We start from the raw sequence: 15783 nt of genomic DNA, 5'->3' as shown, positions 1-15783 counted from the left end.
GCAACACCTAACTCAACAAAGACCAACAACAGCCGTTATGCTCTGATCCGAGCCCTCTCTTATGTACGCATGCCAATTACAGTCTTGATTCGCCAGCTAACTGCAGTCCCAGGCCAACCCGCATGTTCGCAGTAGCCGCTCAGCGCCCTAAAGGTCTAGGATGCCGCCTAAGGACTTGCGGCCGAAGATCACAGTGGCGGTCAAGCAGGTGATGTGCTCGTTGTCCTTGCTGTATACATCGGCCTGGACGTTGTACTTGCCCTTTGTCTGCTGTCAGCATCATTGCCCTCTTGACGTCAAAAGACCGGAGGGGTAGACATACCGGTGGGATCTCCTTGGGCAGGTCGATAGACTTGATTATGGAGATCTTGCCCTTCTCAATGGGGCACTCGAGATCCACATTCTTGATCTCCTTGCACAGGTCGGCCTGCGTGTTGATCAGGCGGATGTAGCCGTACTTGACCTCCAGGTTCACGTATGCGCCGTCGAGAATCGTCTCCTTTACCGTGCCGCTGGCCTCTATGACGAGGGTCGTGCCTCTGTGAAAAGTAAGACAATCAAGGTCTGGTCCTAGGCCGCTGGCTGTTGTTGGGAATGCAACCTACGCTTCAGGCGGGTTCGGCGTCAAGATGACCTCCTCGATCGTGATGATGTCTTTCTCGCGGTCGGCTTCGCAAAACTTGAGCGGGTTCTGGCCAGGCACATCGAGGTCGTTGCGTCTGACGAGGGCCTGTCCTTCGTAGCGGAAGACGTTCCGTGCGCTGACGCTCGCCGCGAGCGCGAGGACAATTGCGGAGAGCTTCATGCTAACCGCAATCGGGTATTCGTTATGTCCCTTCTAGGAACGATAGAAGGTGCAGTAATCTGCCTCTTCTACGCAAATTCTGTCTCCTAACGCGATTCGATTTAGGACCAGCGAGTGAGAGTTCGATAGCGGTGTCAGAAGCGATGGCGATGACAACGATACCAACGGCGGATCAAAGTGCACGGCGGTCGGCGGAGGCTGCTAAGTGGGTGGACCCGCCACACTGCAGTGTCCAAACGGACGTCATTGGAGCAAGGCCATGTGCCGGCCACACTTTGCTTTGCGTGCTTTGACGTATCATGTGAGCGATAGTGGATCCTTTGATAGTAATCCAGCCAATAAATCTTTCTGGCCGACCGGAGATCCAGTACGGTGTACGGATTACATAGTTGGACTGATCTGGAGATGCCCTTCATGCCTTATCCGATCCAATGTGGACGTTGTTGCCTTAAAGCTTACTTCAGTGCATCCGACATTGTAAACAAAAAGGTTTGACTTGTATCGATATCAGAACACGCGCTTGACTCGGATCCTCAAGTCGCAAGTTAGAACCTTCTGCGAAAGAACGGTGTATCCGTGCAGCGCTGACAGCCGCCATACACGTGTACTGCCTTACGCACAGATAGGAACTGTAACGTTATGCGCTAAGATCCTCGCTGAGTCCCAGCCTCGCAGAACAACATTCTCCACCAACTTTCGTGCTGGCTTCCCCCGAGTCTCATCAACATTTTCTTTCATGTAAATTTCATTGTTCTGACTTCCTCTTTATCCTTCCACAAACCTGTTATTCATCCCCCTTTTCCCCTCCTAGGTTGACGACCGCTTTGACAACTATGGGCGTCACTTTACTTACCGTCTGGCCTCTTCCCATCTTCCTCTTCCTAACCCTGAGGTGCGAGCAGGCCTCACTGCTGACGGTCACTGCGAATCTCTCTGTTCTTCTTCGGCGTTCGAATATGGATACTCGCCGGCTTTTGTCGAATGCTCCGCTTTTCTGACGGTCCGTCCCGGATTGGTGAAGGTCATCTTGCGCAGCACCGCCAACCGACAACCGGACAACCTTCGCCTCTCGTCTACCAATCGCGATCAAGCGTCGAGTCTCCGTTGCCCACCCTTCAAAAGACCCTGCTCCGTTCTGACAGAAGTCTCACACTTCATCCGACCTTTCGCGCAGCAGCCAACGCCCACTGCTGCCAAGGCACCTGATGTTGAGTGCTCGCGCTGCGAGAATTGATGAGCAGGGTGCAAGGAAAGAAGAAGCGCGGCGCAAGGCGACCGGTCGACTTCAGCTTTCTCGCCTCCGTTTTAAATTCATTCCTAGGGCTTAGAGTCGAAAGCCGAGCCAATACCTTTCATTGGTCCGTTCTGGCGCACCCCTCCGTTTTCTCTGGGCAACACCCTGGTCCCCGAGTTGCAGCAGCCCGTTCCTCAGGCAGATGGCGCCGACCAGGAGCGCTCCTCTCGTCGAACCTGGAAGTCGTGCTGTGGGCCCCCTCCCTCTTGCAGCATGGCTCTTTCCACTCTGACCCTCTCCTTCAAACTCTGCCTCTCTTTATTCCATCCCATTTTTTCGCGTCGCCCATTCCTCCCTTCCGCTGTCGACCTTTTCGGGTACCAAGCTTGAGTTTCAATCCTGCCTCTAGCTCTCGGCCCAGTCGATTCGAGTTCCTTTGTCCTCGAGGCGCACCTCCCTTCCCCATCTCATCCATTGCGTGTTTCGTCCTCACCGCGCCTGTCGTCACGATCACCACCTTCGAACCCGCCTTCCTTCATCTTTCCGCCTGCGCCAGACACGCCAACGAGACGAACCAGACCCGTTGGCAGACCAAGCTAATCCATTGTTACCTTCAACGCTCCTCGATCTCACCACGACATTCCATCCACCACCAAATCCTGTCGACTTCTGACCGAGCCGACGAGTCAACTGAGACGATTAGCAGAATCGCGGCCGAGTGCGGCGTCGCATACACCCCAATCTCCCGTGCGGATGATACTCTGGTCGTCTCGACCGGCCCTCGCGACGTACACAGCTCGAGACCAATCGCGTCGAGACGCGCGACAAGCATGCCCGTCCGACTGCTTAGATAAATCGTCCGCACAATTTCTCCGTCATCCGGCCGTCGCCTGCCGTCAAAGATTATGACAGACAAGCCGCCGCCGCTGCCGACATCGATCGCGCTTCCTGTTCAGCCCGGTGCCTCTCTTGCGAGTGCGGTCCCCGTTCACGATGTCGCTCCAGAACAGGATACCCCAGAGGAGGAGCCGTACACGATAAAATGCATATGCGACTATTTTGAGGATGACGGAAACACCATATTCTGCGATACTTGCGTCACATGGCAGCACATTGAGTGCTACTACCCAGACAATATCCAGGAGGCTTGCGCAGATAGCTTTGTGCATTTCTGCGTCCAGTGCCACCCTCGGCCGTTGGACCACCAGCGGGCCATCGCACATCAGAGAGCAAGAATGCCTCTGCTACTCGCCGACCCGACAGCTGACAAGAAGCCGAAACGTCTATCGTCAAAGAGTCACAAGAAGAAGCCGAAGCCGTCAGAGCTGCAAATAAATGGCATCCATCACGGAGCGTCTGAAAGCACGAAGCACATGGGCCCCCATGACCTGTCCCATCCCGCAAAGAAGGCGAAAACCTCGCACAAGTCGAGTCAGTCCATTAGCTCACAGGCGCCGAAGCGCAGTCCTTCCCACGGGAATGCGAAGGCCGCTCATGGTCACCCGCTGAGCCCCGCGACAACTCCGCCCGATCTTCCCGATGACTTCGAACTGCACAATTATTCATCGGGATTCCTGTCTTCGTACAACGATCAGTCCTTCCAGATCGTCAACACGAATAGCTTCGCGGGGCTCCAGGTGTCCAATACCATGACGGCCTGGCTCCACAACCCAGAAAAGTTGCAGAACGAGACAGGCTTATCCTACAGCGACGTGTTCCAGACTCTCCCCTCCGACATTGAGTCGATCGCAGTCAGGCCAGAGATTGAGCAAAACAGCAAGATCATCTCGTTGGGGACCGTCGTCCAGTGGCAGTGTCTTAAAGCGCCCTCGCCAATCGACAAGGACGTCCCGCTCATGGAAGTTAACGGCCAAATTGGCTTTCAAGCGAACTATTGTGCCGATGCCGACAATCGCTGGGCCGAGCTGACTGCGCCGCTCCCGTTTGTCCTTTTCCATCCTCTTCTACCACTCTACATCGACACGAGAAGGGAAGGGTCAGAGGCTCGCTTCGTGCGACGGAGCTGCAAGCCAAACGCAGTCCTTGAAACTTATCTTTCAGCCGGCAGTGAATACCACTTTTGGTTGGTGAGCGACCGGAAGATTGAGGCAAAGGAGCAAATCACGATCCCCTGGGATTTTCGATTTCCGACCCAGACAAAGACGCGCGTCCTCCAACTTCTTGGTCTCGCCGACGACACGATGGACGCGCATGCCGAAGCGACGGAAGCGGACTATCGAAAATATGCCAACTGGCTTCATCTCATCCTCTCTGAGCATGGAGGCTGTGCATGCAACCTTGGTCCAGAGTGTGCCTTTGCGCGGTTTCACAGAAACTATCTGGCCAAGACCCAGCAACGCTCAAATCCGCCCAAGAGCAAGAAACGCAAGCCGAGAGCACAACATGCCATATCCCCAACCAGCACGGGGCATGCCGCCAACAGCCGGGCCCCTAGCGAGGGCCATTTAGAGGACATTCCCGAGCATGACCGGAGGTCCGTGTCCAGCTCCTCCCGGAGCAAACCCCCGAGCCGAGACATGACCCCAACAGCTCGTCAGGGTTCGTTTGATACGCTCGGCATATTGACTGAACCCACCGATCGGGATAAGAGGAAGGTCGCCATGGTTGAGGACACGTTCCGCCGCATGGAGCAGCAGCAACAGCATCCGCAACGCAAGAGAAAACGCGCTTCGGATGGAACTGGCATTTCGCAGGCAAAGGCATTCAAGTCCAGCACGGCGACCCAGACACCCAATATTTCACAAACGATTTCTGGAAGCGGCTATGTCGATGCTGGGGCTGGAGCCTCACGAGTCAAGTCAAGGTCGCCAAGCGATCCGAGTCCCTTGAAAGAGCCTAGGTCTCGAACGGGGTCTGCGCCAGCTCGTTCCCGTCGTGCCTCGGTCGTGCTGCATCCCAACTATTGTGACGCTGCGGTGCAGACAGATTTCCCTGATCACGCAAGCGAGACTGCGACTCCGAAACGGAGGGTAGGATCCTGCCTTCGGAAAAGGATGCTGGAGACTTGGCATCATATCCGTCTAGAGGAGGAAGAGCGTGCTAAACGGCGGGCCGTGGACCGGACAATGCCCGCCGCCATGGCCGTGGACAGCCGCAGCGATGGGCATGCCCTCCATTCCTCACCAGCCTCAATCAGAGAGGCAGATAAGGATTCGAGTCTTGGTTCTCCAGCAGACGAGTCGAAAGATCACCCAATGTCGGATGCGCGACCAGCGTCCCCGATGATCACGAGCGCCAGCGGGGGTATCGCAACAAATGGCTTGGTCAAACACAAATCACCCGATTTACGAGTAGAGCTGCCTCCCGTTCCAGCGTTCGAAAACCCCACCTTTGCCCACTCGACTGCCTCGACACCGATATCTGCCGGAGTCACCGTCCAGTCGCCGTTCTCTGCCACCGGCTTCCCGGGCCTCTTTGGCCCGCCGTCCGTCGGCGGCGCGGCGGTAACGCCAAGTCCGGTTAAGAAGAAGCTCAGTCTGAGCGACTATAAGAACAGGCTGAGCAAGGCCGCCGCCGCCCGGCCTCCATCAGTAGGGACGAGCCTGCTCAAAGCCGTGTCAAGTAGTGCGGATGACCTTCCCAAGTCTGCCACGAGCACGGACGGCGGGACTACGACGGCTGGGAGCTCTCCAGTAGTGGAGAAGGCTCCTCCGGATCCCGCTACTCCGGCTGAAGAGGCGGCGGCGGCGCTAGCCGCAACGGCTACGACAGCCACTTCCCCCACGAAACCCATCGCCACCCAGGCTTCTCCCACGCAAGCCAGTGTTGTGCCAGGCTCATAGACGGCAAGTACATCGGCGGAGAACGGCAGTGTGTTAGTGTAAGGATATATAGACAGTGGTCTGGGTAACGAGGTCCAACGGGGTCTTCTCAGCAACGGTTCGGTCACTACACCATTTTATGCAGGCGATGGTCTCTATGCTGGACGGGGATGTTTCCTCCGCCCTTCTCATCTTTTCTTTTGGCTCGAAAATGGGTTAGATGGCTATACTTTACTTTTAATCTGGGATTCATTGGAGCGGTCCACGGCGTTTGATGGTGTTCTTCGGGGGGACGGGATATCCAGGCAAGTCCGGAAAAGAGGATGTCAAAGCGTTTTCCTATGGTGCTATAGGCTGGCAGGCGGGTGCAGGGGTTTTCAAGTTAGCTTAGGTTTGGCTTTGGCTCTGTCTTGCTTGGAACTCTTCAAAGGTTGGGGGGAGTGACGGGGTTAGGGTGTTACTCTGGGCCTGGATTGGACCGGACTGGATTGGGCTGGACTGGGGGGTTTCAACCGGTGTTTTCCTCGTTTTGGGCCGCTAAGGATCTTGTTTTGTTTGTCCGGCTTCGATGATATATGTGTCACTTCGTGTGTGTGAAAATATGTCGTTAGCGTGGGCCAGAATGCGATGATTTGGTCGCGCTCACGTTTGGAGTTTGAGATCTTCCCGTCTGGGTGGGATATACAGTGAAGCAAACATGCCAAACAGAGAAGCTTTTAAACCCTTGCAAAGTGCTCAAGGTGGCTTGCTCTCCAGAGGGACCGACTGTGCTTGGTGATGTGCAATGTCGTCTGGTATTCGGCGACTCATCGAAAAGGGTGGTGGTTCCGAGGCCATTCTGTTCCCACAAGTAGTCCATCGCCGTTACGTCCTCTGAGTGAGCCCTAGGGGGCATTGGCTACGAGCAACACTTGATCATACCATCCATGGATCAATGAAAGTAGCATACCTGACCTGTCTTACATCCACACACCCCTTTTGTCTCTATTCCTTGGGCCAGAATTCACCCACACACAGCTTCCCATCCAGTAACAAGCACATCTCTTACATTCAACCACAATACCCAAGATGACATCTTAACAGAGCTCAGATGAATCTGGAAGAGCAGGATCTACTCCCCAACTCCCAAGAGGAGGCGGGAGAGCATGTGCGAGACGGGGTAATCCCACACCACCGACCTCCTACCACTGACAGACCAACCGGGGAGGTTCCATCACATTCAAAAGCACGAGAAGTGACACAAGTACATCATAATACTCAAGGTGTGTATAGCCACGACAGCAGCACTACCAATGCCATACTGCCGACAGGAGAGTAGTGTAGTGTAACCGCGGATGAATGCCCGTACCGTTCTGTCTTGTCTTATTTCGCAAATCACCGACTCCGACTCCCGAGTCCGACAACCGACTTCAGCCATTTCACGCCAAATCCCGATGTCCCTGACCTGGTTGCGGATAGGTACCTAGGTAGGTCGGAATCGTAGACTGGCAGTTAGGTATGTGAGGAAAAGGCATTCTCACTGTGGCACCTGCATTGCCTAAGGGACGAAACCAAATAAGTTAACTGCCTCTATGGTGATGGACTCAGTTGTGTATATCTTATCTCGGGGTCGGCGGAGTGAACATGGCCAGACGAATTGCTTCTTGGCAAACTGCATACCCAAGGTAAACATAGGTACAAGAGAAGGGGCACAAGCAAAAGCGCTCCTGTGTGCTGGCAACAAACAAATCTTTTTGTATGAACGTGACCACAGAAGGATTATCCGCTCCTCCACTAGTCATCAACTTGGACCCATCGCAAAGGGGTGCTAGTTTCATAGATATCTCCGCCTCTATTATTGCCGACACAAGAAAAGAGAACCCAGATGCAACACCCTTAAACGCCGAAAGCCTCTGCAAGATAAAGCCATGCAACAGTCGTTTCGTAACGGTGGTCCTCTTGACATGCCGAATGTGCCTAATAAGATCCGTTTGCTGTTCATACCGCACCAATGCCATTGATCCGTCATCCAGCTGCTGCTAACGCCCATTCAAAACCCACCGAGCTGGGGCTCCTCTTCCTCGGCCTCTTGCGCCATTGAGTACCTAACCCAGTCGCGCAGCGCACCCGCCAGGGACTCATTACTCATCTGGCCGTTCTTATCGTCTTTATTGTCTTCTTTCTTCTGGTTCTCCTCGTCGCCGTCCGTCTTCTCTTCCCTCTTGTCGTCCTTCTTGACGTCCTCCTTGTCATCGCCCTTCTTGTCGTCCTTCCTGTCCTCCTTCTTGTCCTTCTCCTTATCATTGTCCTTCTTATCTCCCGAGCTCTGGCTCAGCATGGTGCTCGAGCAGGGCCTGCTCCTGCTCCTCTCGGGAGGAGGTGCTTTGGTCAGGACGCCCTTCCTCCCGGGGCCCCTTGACTTGCGGCTGCCCCCGGATGACTTGCGCTTTCTGTTCTCCTTGATGCCCTCAAAGTAGGGCATCCCCGGCTTAGCTCCGGCCGTCGAGCTGTCGAGGTTGTTGCTATTGGAGCTCGAGGACGACGCGTCCACTTTGAGTTTGTTTCTCTTGACGCTCTTCCACTCCATTCCGAATGCGCAGGATAGTGAGGCAAAGGCCAGACCCATGGAGGCGAAGAAGATGTTGCGGCAAGCGTCGTTATAGGCATTGATGATCAGCCCGACTTCTTCTGGAGGAACCAGGTGTGCGAGTTTGGTGGCACCTTCATTGACAACAAGGTGTGGGTCGACGCCCGGGAGACCGGAAAGTTGTGAAACCAGCGTGTTGGTGAGAATAGCTTGCCCAACCGACGTAAATACGGCGCCGCCGAGCTGCTGGACGAAGAAGTTGATCGCAATACCAGCGGGGACATCCTCCTTCGGCAGGACAGTTTGAACGGCAAGGCCTGACGTTTGCATGCCGAAACCCAGCCCAAAACCAGAGAGAAATTGGAAGCAAACCCAATGCGATGTTGGGCTGTCCTGGTTGAGCAGGGTCAAGAGACCCTCGCCGATGGCCATTACCGAAGGGGAGACCAGCATCGAAGGGACGTAGTAGCCAATCCTCTGAGTGATGCCGCCAGACAAGATGCTAGAAACAACCAGGCTCAGCACGAGAGGGAGCGTGTAGATGCCTGACTTCAGGGGGTCGACTTGTTTGACAGTTTGGACTAGGATACAGTAAGTCAATGTCTGGGGGGTCTCAATCTGTAATCAATCAGCACTTACACCAGACTGGCATGTAATAGACCAGCATGAGCATGGACCCTGCCAGGAAAAAGGTGAATCCGTTGCCGAACAGAACGCTTCGCTGCATGAACACCTTTGGGGGTACTGAGGCTGTCTCGGGCTTCAAGATCTGAACGGCAGTGAACGCTACAATGCAGGCTGCGAAGACGACAAGCAGCACGATGATGCGCCACTCATTCCACGCGTACGTCGAGCCACCCCATTGGAAGGCGATAAAGAGGCAGACGACGCCCGGCAGAAAGAACAACATGCCCAGAGGATCCAGCCGCTTGACGTGGGTGGTGAACTTGGCCGGCTCATGTTTTCTCTTTGGGGGATTCCAGTACAGAACCATAAAAACCAGGGTCACAGCGCCGATTGGCAGGTTAATGTAGAAGCACCATCGCCAGGTGACGCCGCCAGTGAACCCTCCACCTATCAAGGGTCCCATGACGGAAGCCAGACCAAATACCATGCCAAACATGCCTTGGAACGCCGGACGACGGTGCAAGGGGACCATGGGGATCATGATGAGGAGGCAGCCCGCGAAGATGCCGGCCGAGCCGAGACCGGCAATGGCACGGCCGACGATGAAGGTGGTCGAGTTCGCGGCCGCACCGCAGATGGCAGATCCGATCTCAAAGACGATGATGCTCGTGAGAAAGGTCCTGCAGGGTGCTATGTCAGTGACATTGAGCAGTCGACGTAGCACAAAGGGTGATATTGTGACGTACCACTTCATGTCATAAAACTTGTAGAGGCGGCCGAAGAGCAGCTGGGCGCATGCCGTAGTGAGCATGTATGAGGAACCATACCAGCCGATGTCACCCAGGGCGTTAAACTCGTCCGAGATTCGGGGAACTGCGGTGGCGATGATTGTCCGGTCCAGAGCGACAAGGAAGAGGGCCAGAAAATTACACAGCAGGGTCAGCCAGAAGCGGACGCTTCGCGGCTTGAACAGCTCGCCGTCACCAGAGTCCGGCGGGGGCTGAGAGGGCGACAGCTTCTCGGCATCGCCATGATCGCCTGCGTCGGGCTGTCTGTCAGTGCGCACTTCCTGGGTCGACTGGCCGCTGCCGCTACCGGTAGACCTCAGGGACTGCTGCGACCCGGCGGGCATGGCAGCAGGATCCGGCACGGCCAGCGCCGTCCGCTGCAGGTTGTTGTCAGGCGAGGTGCGATGCGGAAGTGCCTCTACAGCGGCCGACAGCGGAACCGAAACTGCGAAAGAAAAGAGTAACTCGGAGAAAGGAGTTGTGTGAGATTGACCTGTTTATATCGTTCGGAAGGCAAGAACAGCTGGGGAGTTGTAACCAGTCCACCACGCAATGGAGATAGAGAGAATAAAAAACTCGACCTGGTTCTCGGAGCCGTTTTTTGTGCGAGTGTAGAGGAATGGTCGCTGGGTCACAGAAGTGACCAGCACTTGGGGCCGGTTTGTGCGAGACATCGGACGGCTTGTGCTATATGGAAGCTGCGGCTTTGTTCACTCAACCACGGAACTCAGGATTAAGGGCAGCAACTGCACATCAGACGAGCAATCTCGTGCATCACCTGGCCGGTAATCTATCCGGACCATCCCAACAGTTGGCAGCTCGGACATCTCGCTCTCAGCTGTGCTGCTTGTTGCTTCTACGAGCTCCGTGGCATATCTGCTCAATATTGTGAACCTTGAAGGGCACAATGTTTATTATCGGATTGGGGTTTTCATGGATTTCCCCATCGGAGAAGTTGCACCCCTCGCTCAGCCGTATAAGTGGATTCTACAAAAATTACCAGTCGCAACAGGGCCCCTCCCTATTGGAAGTGGCACACGTGGTTGGAGCTCTATCCGTTTTTGTGTTGCGCCGCCTAATCCAGCAGATAGCCCCATTTGAGGCTTAGCGCTGGCTTGGTCAGCCGGTCATGGCAGCACAGCTCGGTCCCGAGATAGTGACCGCCTGCTCCATGGGACATGGCCCTGTATTGATGGCCCGCTGCCAGCTGGAAGCCAGCCGATCTCCTCTGGGCAGCCGTCGAGGTTCCCCGCCCGAAAACCCACGGTCGGCATTTTTCAATGCCGCCCCTCCGTCCGTCACTGAGCCTTGCCAGCCCTACCCAGCCACCCAAGTACCTTACCCCCGGGTTTCGGTAGGCGTCGGGTGCTTCCATGTACCGGCTGACAGGGACTAGAAAGAGGCGGGGAGTCAGGGGACCAGACCAAGGCTGGCTAGCTCCCTGGCCGGCTCTTGCTGGTTCCTTCCCAATGTCGACGACAAACTGTTTGCGCACGCTGGGAACAACTGTGTGCGTCAATTACCGTAATTCCTTGACGGTCAGCGAATCTTTGTTGGTTGCTTCTCGTGACCGTCTTTCCCCCTCGCCTCCCCGCCAGACGCCCCTTGTGTTGCCGTCCGCTCCGCTGCGCTGCTCTCCGTGCGACTGCCGTCAACTGCTGTCGTGAATCCCAAGGATTTGGGCAAGGGGGCCGCATTGAGACCCGCATCCGTCGCATTCCCTTTGTCCTGATACCAGAGGGCTGGGCTGGACTGTCAAACGCCACCCGGCACCGCTGACAGCTGTCAAGCACACACCCGCCCTCTGCACCTGCGGCTCTCTCCTGTCTCCGGCTGTTGCTTGTGTTGGCGGTGCATCACCACAGCTACAGTCTTCTCAGCGACTCGGAACAGGCTATATCCTCGAACCTGTACTGGATAGAGCGACGCTGTGCTTGCTGCTCTGCCTTCAACATCAGGGTGAAGTAGCAGGCAGGTTTCCGGCCGACCAGGCCCGGCCATCAGGACGGCCAGCCAAGGGGAGGCGAATCCGCAGATCCCCTACTTTGCATCCGCCGGAGCGGCTTGTTGGGCCTCCCTCGGACCCGAGCGGAGTACTTGCCTATCCGGCAGACGGGAGCCCGACGCATAGCCATACTAGGTCCCTACATACCCGGACCCCTATCATTGCGCCATGGCCTCGGAGCAGCCTCTTGCTGAACCGCCGCCGCCGCCGTCGCCTCCGCGGGGCTCCGTGCCCGAACCGGCGGTGATGAAACTGACGCGCGGCCATTCCTGCGTCTTGTGCCAGCAGCGAAAAGTCCGCTGCGACAAACAAAAGCCCTGTGCCAACTGTGTCAAGGCCCAGGTCGAGTGTCGCGTCGTGCCCCCACAACCGCCCCGGCGCAGGAAGAAGAAGCCGCAGGAGCGCGACCTGCTGGAACGCCTGCGCAAGTATGAGTCGCTGCTGTCTCAGGCTGGCGTCAACTTCGAGCCTATCGCCCATGAACTCAAGCCTTCGGATCACGGAGACGACGTCACCGACCTGGAGCAGGATCTTAGCGGGCTTAAGACGTCGCCTCCGAGCTCCAACGACCATGTCTCTCCAGATCAGGGTCATGACAAGTCAGTTTCGGTTCCATTCACCCATGAGACTCGCATGCTCTCTTCATCTACCGATCACGGCTGACGCATCTCCCCAGGCAAAAATGGGCCTCTATCGCGCACGATGTAAGTCGCCCGTCTCCAACGGCAGGCGGTTGCTTTTCTTCCACAGCTTTTCTGTCGCTGCCCGCTGTCACATCGCTCTATGCCCATGTCGATTTCACCCGCGACGTCTCTCATTGTACAATATATTGTACTCGGTTTGCTTGAACCCTTTGCCCGTACCCAGACTGCATCCAAACGTCAACACTGTGAATCTCGTCCCTGGCCGTTGTGTCTGACTTGGTCGGCAGTACCGAGGAGGAATGGATGACGATGACTCCTCAGACGAGGACTACGAGGGCCCGACGATACACAATGCCTACGACACCATGTTTGAGAACAGCGATGGGTTTCCCTTCGTTGTTGGCGGCGCAACAGCCAGTGTGGCCAACGCCCACCCCCCGGCCATTCAAATGTTCCAGTTATGGCAAATATACATCAGTAACGTCAACCCGCTGCTCAAAATCACCCACACACCCACCTTGCAGGCTCAGATCATCAGCGCCAGCGCCAACCCGGCCAAAATACCAAAGCCGCTCGAAGCCCTCATGTTTGCCATTTACTTTGCCGCCATCACCTCGTTGACCGAGGACGAAGTCCACACCACCTTTGGCGAGGACAGAGCCATCCTCTTGGGCAAGTATCACAACGCTACCCAGCAGGCGCTTGCCAACGCAGGTTTCATGCGCTCTGCAGAGTTGATGGTGCTGCAGGCGTTATTCCTCTATCTGGTGATTCCCCAGCCCGGCCATTTACCTGGTCTTCTCATTGCTAACAACCTACTCCCAGCTATGTGCCCGACCATATGTCGACCCGCGTTCCATGTTTAGCCTCCTCGGTATGACCTTTAGGATAGCCACCCGGTTAGGCCTACACCGGGACGGTTCGCAGTCGGACATGTCGTCGTTTGAAGCCGAGCAACGGAGGCGGTTATGGTGGCAGATCGTCGTCTTTGACAAGCGCATCGCGGAGATCACAGGGTCGACCGTAACGGCACTGTCATCGTGCGCCTGTGACACGAGAATGCCCCTCAACGTCAACGACTCAGACCTGAGCGTTCATGCTAAGGGCCCACCAGGGCCCTACGCCGGGCCCACCGAGATGGTCTTCTGCCTGACTCGCATAGAGCTCACCGTGGCCGCGTCCCCCGACAATATCAGGAGGACCGTCACCACCCCCGGTGGGCGGCCGTTACACAAGCCGATGGTGCACTACAGCCCGTCGCCATCCTCCCCCGACATCGTGTCACACGTGGCTAACCAGAGCCTGCCGAGCGACCTCGCGGCATTCTGCTCGTACGTTGAAAATGTCTACCTCAAGCAATGCGACCCCAAGGTCCCACTGCACTACTTCACGCTACTCATGACGCGGCAGGCCCTCTGCAAGCTGCGCATCATTGACTTCCTGTGTCGGACCGCCAACACGGACAATGTCGACCAGAACGAGCGCGACAACTATTTCATGGAAGCCCTGCGCATGGTCGAATACGACAATCTGATCCAGAGCTCCGAAATGCTGCAGGGCTTCCGCTGGTACACATACGCCCACTTTCCGCTACCCGCCTATCTCTGCCTCGTCTCGGAATTGTGCCACCGCACCACAGGCGACCTCTGCGAGCGCGCGTGGAACGTCATGATTGAGAACCACGAACGGCGCGGCCTCTTGCGGCGCCACAATCGCAACCCTCTGCACATCGCCTTCGGCCGCTACTTCGTCAAAGCCTGGGACGCCCGGGAAGCCGCCGAACTCCAACTTGGCCGCTCACTGCCGACGCCCAAAATCGTCGTCTTGCTGAGGAACACCCTGGCCAAAACCGGTTCTAGGCGCCCGGGCCCGCCCTTTATGGCCGCCCCCATGGGACCACCTGGTGTCCACCTCCAACAGCAACAGCAGCAACAGCAACAAGTCCCTATCCAATCCGTCGTCCCACCACCGTCCGGACCGAGCAACGCCGCGGGTATGCCAGCCGCAATGGGAGATTTATCGGGCATGTACCACCCCACCGCCAAACCGATGCCTGCTCAGTCAGCAACAACGGCACCGCCACAGATGGCCGGTGTCGGCGCGGCCGGCGGTGGCGCCATGATGATTGACGACTCGATGATGTACTCGGGCTACGATCCCATGGGTCACATGTATGGCAGCAGCAGCTCGGCGGCGGCGGCTGCGGCTGCGGCTACGGCACAGGCCATGCAGGATGCCGAGATTGGTGGGATGGATTGGAATTATCTTGTGCAGCTTAGTTCGCTGAGCGGGTTCAACCCTGCCGGTGCCGGCGCCGGCGCGGGTGCTGGTCTGGGTGTGGGGGGTTATTATGTGCAGGGCACAGGTGCGTAGTGGGCAGTGCTGCTGTGGTCTTGAGGAGGGAAGTTGTTCGTTTGTTGGTTGACGTGGGCTGGAGTTGGGGTTTGTGGACGTATTGGCCGGGATCGACTACTAATTGTGGCTGGCTCCTACTGCGAGATCCATTCTTCCTTTAGTGATGCGGGTTGGGACGCACAAGGGGAGGGTCTGTTGAGTTTGAACGGTGGTATTGGAAGGGAAGGGAAGTTGGACTAGGTGTCAGCCAGGCAGGGAGGCGAAAACAGAGGAATGCAAAGCATGGTCGGGCGGTTGATCGGTCTTGCTAACTTATACCTACTTTGCTTGGGATATTGCGGGCGGCGTTTCGGCTGGCGCGGGTTAGTGGTTTGGTCTGGTATGTTGAATCAGTTTCGGAGAGGTGGGGGATATATCCTTCAACAGTTGGGGGGTCAGGGGTTGAGGCGTTTCTGCTTGGCCCGGCGTATCGTATACCACCCCAGGGAACGGGACTGGATAGTATGCAAGGCCAACGCCGTGTTCTGAGGCTTCTCTGCTGTTCTTCGATCTGCTCTATTTTCATTCTGACCGATACCACCTCTTCTGGCTTCTTGTTCTGGTTTTCTTCTCCGGGTAAATAGCAAGGTAGGCAGGCACTTCAAGTGTATAACTCGGTTCGGCGTGAGGTCAACGCTGTCATGGTCGTAATGATAAACAAGGACGGTGGATGTGCCTGCATATAACTCAAGCGAGCCGTTCTCCTGAATTACACTGCGCTAGACGGGAAAGTAAAAAGGGCGCCCATGATTGGTGTGAAGAGTGGTCTTATTTTCTCGTCCAAGGGCGTTCTACAATACCGGAATTTTCATAGCACCGTACAGGACAGACAGAGACTACAGCCACAGTAGCTGCGGGTCCCGTCCATCCTTCCAATCCAGCCCAAGGGGCGGGCACTGAAGATAGTACAGTACCTTAGTAACCAACGTCAGACGACG

At 56.3% G+C, this 15783-nt stretch overlaps 5 protein-coding genes across 5 annotated transcripts; 3 read left to right on the top strand and 2 right to left on the bottom strand.

The window, feature by feature from the left end:
• Positions 1–147: 147 nt before the first annotated feature.
• On the bottom strand, positions 148–1281 carry N657DRAFT_670620 (uncharacterized protein; the record flags this gene model as incomplete). Its single annotated transcript, XM_062795550.1, has 4 exons — positions 148–267; positions 323–539; positions 606–806; positions 1265–1281. The coding sequence occupies 4 exons, from the start codon at positions 1279–1281 to the stop codon at positions 148–150; spliced, it is 555 nt and encodes a 184-aa protein (XP_062650421.1).
• Positions 1282–2944: 1663 nt separating this feature from the next.
• N657DRAFT_654951 (uncharacterized protein) lies at positions 2945–5842 on the top strand (the record flags this gene model as incomplete). The annotated part of the gene is made up of 2 exons (XM_062794546.1): positions 2945–5029; positions 5063–5842. The coding sequence occupies 2 exons, from the start codon at positions 2945–2947 to the stop codon at positions 5840–5842; spliced, it is 2865 nt and encodes a 954-aa protein (XP_062650420.1).
• Positions 5843–7741: 1899 nt separating this feature from the next.
• Positions 7742–10319, bottom strand: N657DRAFT_315280 (MFS general substrate transporter). Its single transcript, XM_062786765.1, has 3 exons — positions 9761–10319; positions 9027–9694; positions 7742–8968 (listed from the first exon to the last, which is right to left on the bottom strand). The coding sequence occupies exons 1-3, from the start codon at positions 10144–10146 to the stop codon at positions 7851–7853; spliced, it is 2172 nt and encodes a 723-aa protein (XP_062650419.1). The 5' UTR covers positions 10147–10319; the 3' UTR covers positions 7742–7850.
• A 1653-nt stretch (positions 10320–11972) lies between these two features.
• N657DRAFT_568898 (uncharacterized protein) lies at positions 11973–12470 on the top strand (the record flags this gene model as incomplete). The annotated part of the gene is made up of 1 exon (XM_062788621.1): positions 11973–12470. A coding segment is annotated over one exon (498 nt), but the record flags the coding sequence as incomplete, so codon positions are not given.
• A 346-nt stretch (positions 12471–12816) lies between these two features.
• On the top strand, positions 12817–14824 carry N657DRAFT_569439 (uncharacterized protein; the record flags this gene model as incomplete). Its single annotated transcript, XM_062788663.1, has 2 exons — positions 12817–13218; positions 13277–14824. 2 exons carry the CDS (start codon positions 12817–12819, stop codon positions 14822–14824), a joined length of 1950 nt encoding a protein of 649 aa, XP_062650417.1.
• Between the last annotated feature and the right edge of the window lie 959 nt (positions 14825–15783).

This window comes from Parathielavia appendiculata, assembly GCF_033297405.1.
Source record: "Parathielavia appendiculata strain CBS 731.68 unplaced genomic scaffold N657scaffold_3, whole genome shotgun sequence".
In the NCBI taxonomy this organism is placed as follows: domain Eukaryota; kingdom Fungi; phylum Ascomycota; class Sordariomycetes; order Sordariales; family Chaetomiaceae; genus Parathielavia; species Parathielavia appendiculata.
This window is presented reverse-complemented; position numbering and strand designations above follow the sequence as displayed.

What these genes read in the sequence shown, in the direction of transcription:
- N657DRAFT_315280 (XM_062786765.1), bottom strand. Translation starts at nt 10,146, where the DNA reads ATGCCCGCCGGGTCGCAGCAGTCCCTGAGGTCTACCGGTAGCGGCAGC. An exon ending in AAGTTTTATGACATGAAGTG is followed by an intron (nt 9,695 to 9,760) that starts GTACGTCACAAT and finishes AGCACCCTGCAG; the next exon opens with GACCTTTCTCACGAGCATCA. An exon ending in CTATTACATGCCAGTCTGGT is followed by an intron (nt 8,969 to 9,026) that starts GTAAGTGCTGAT and finishes ACTGTATCCTAG; the next exon opens with TCCAAACTGTCAAACAAGTC.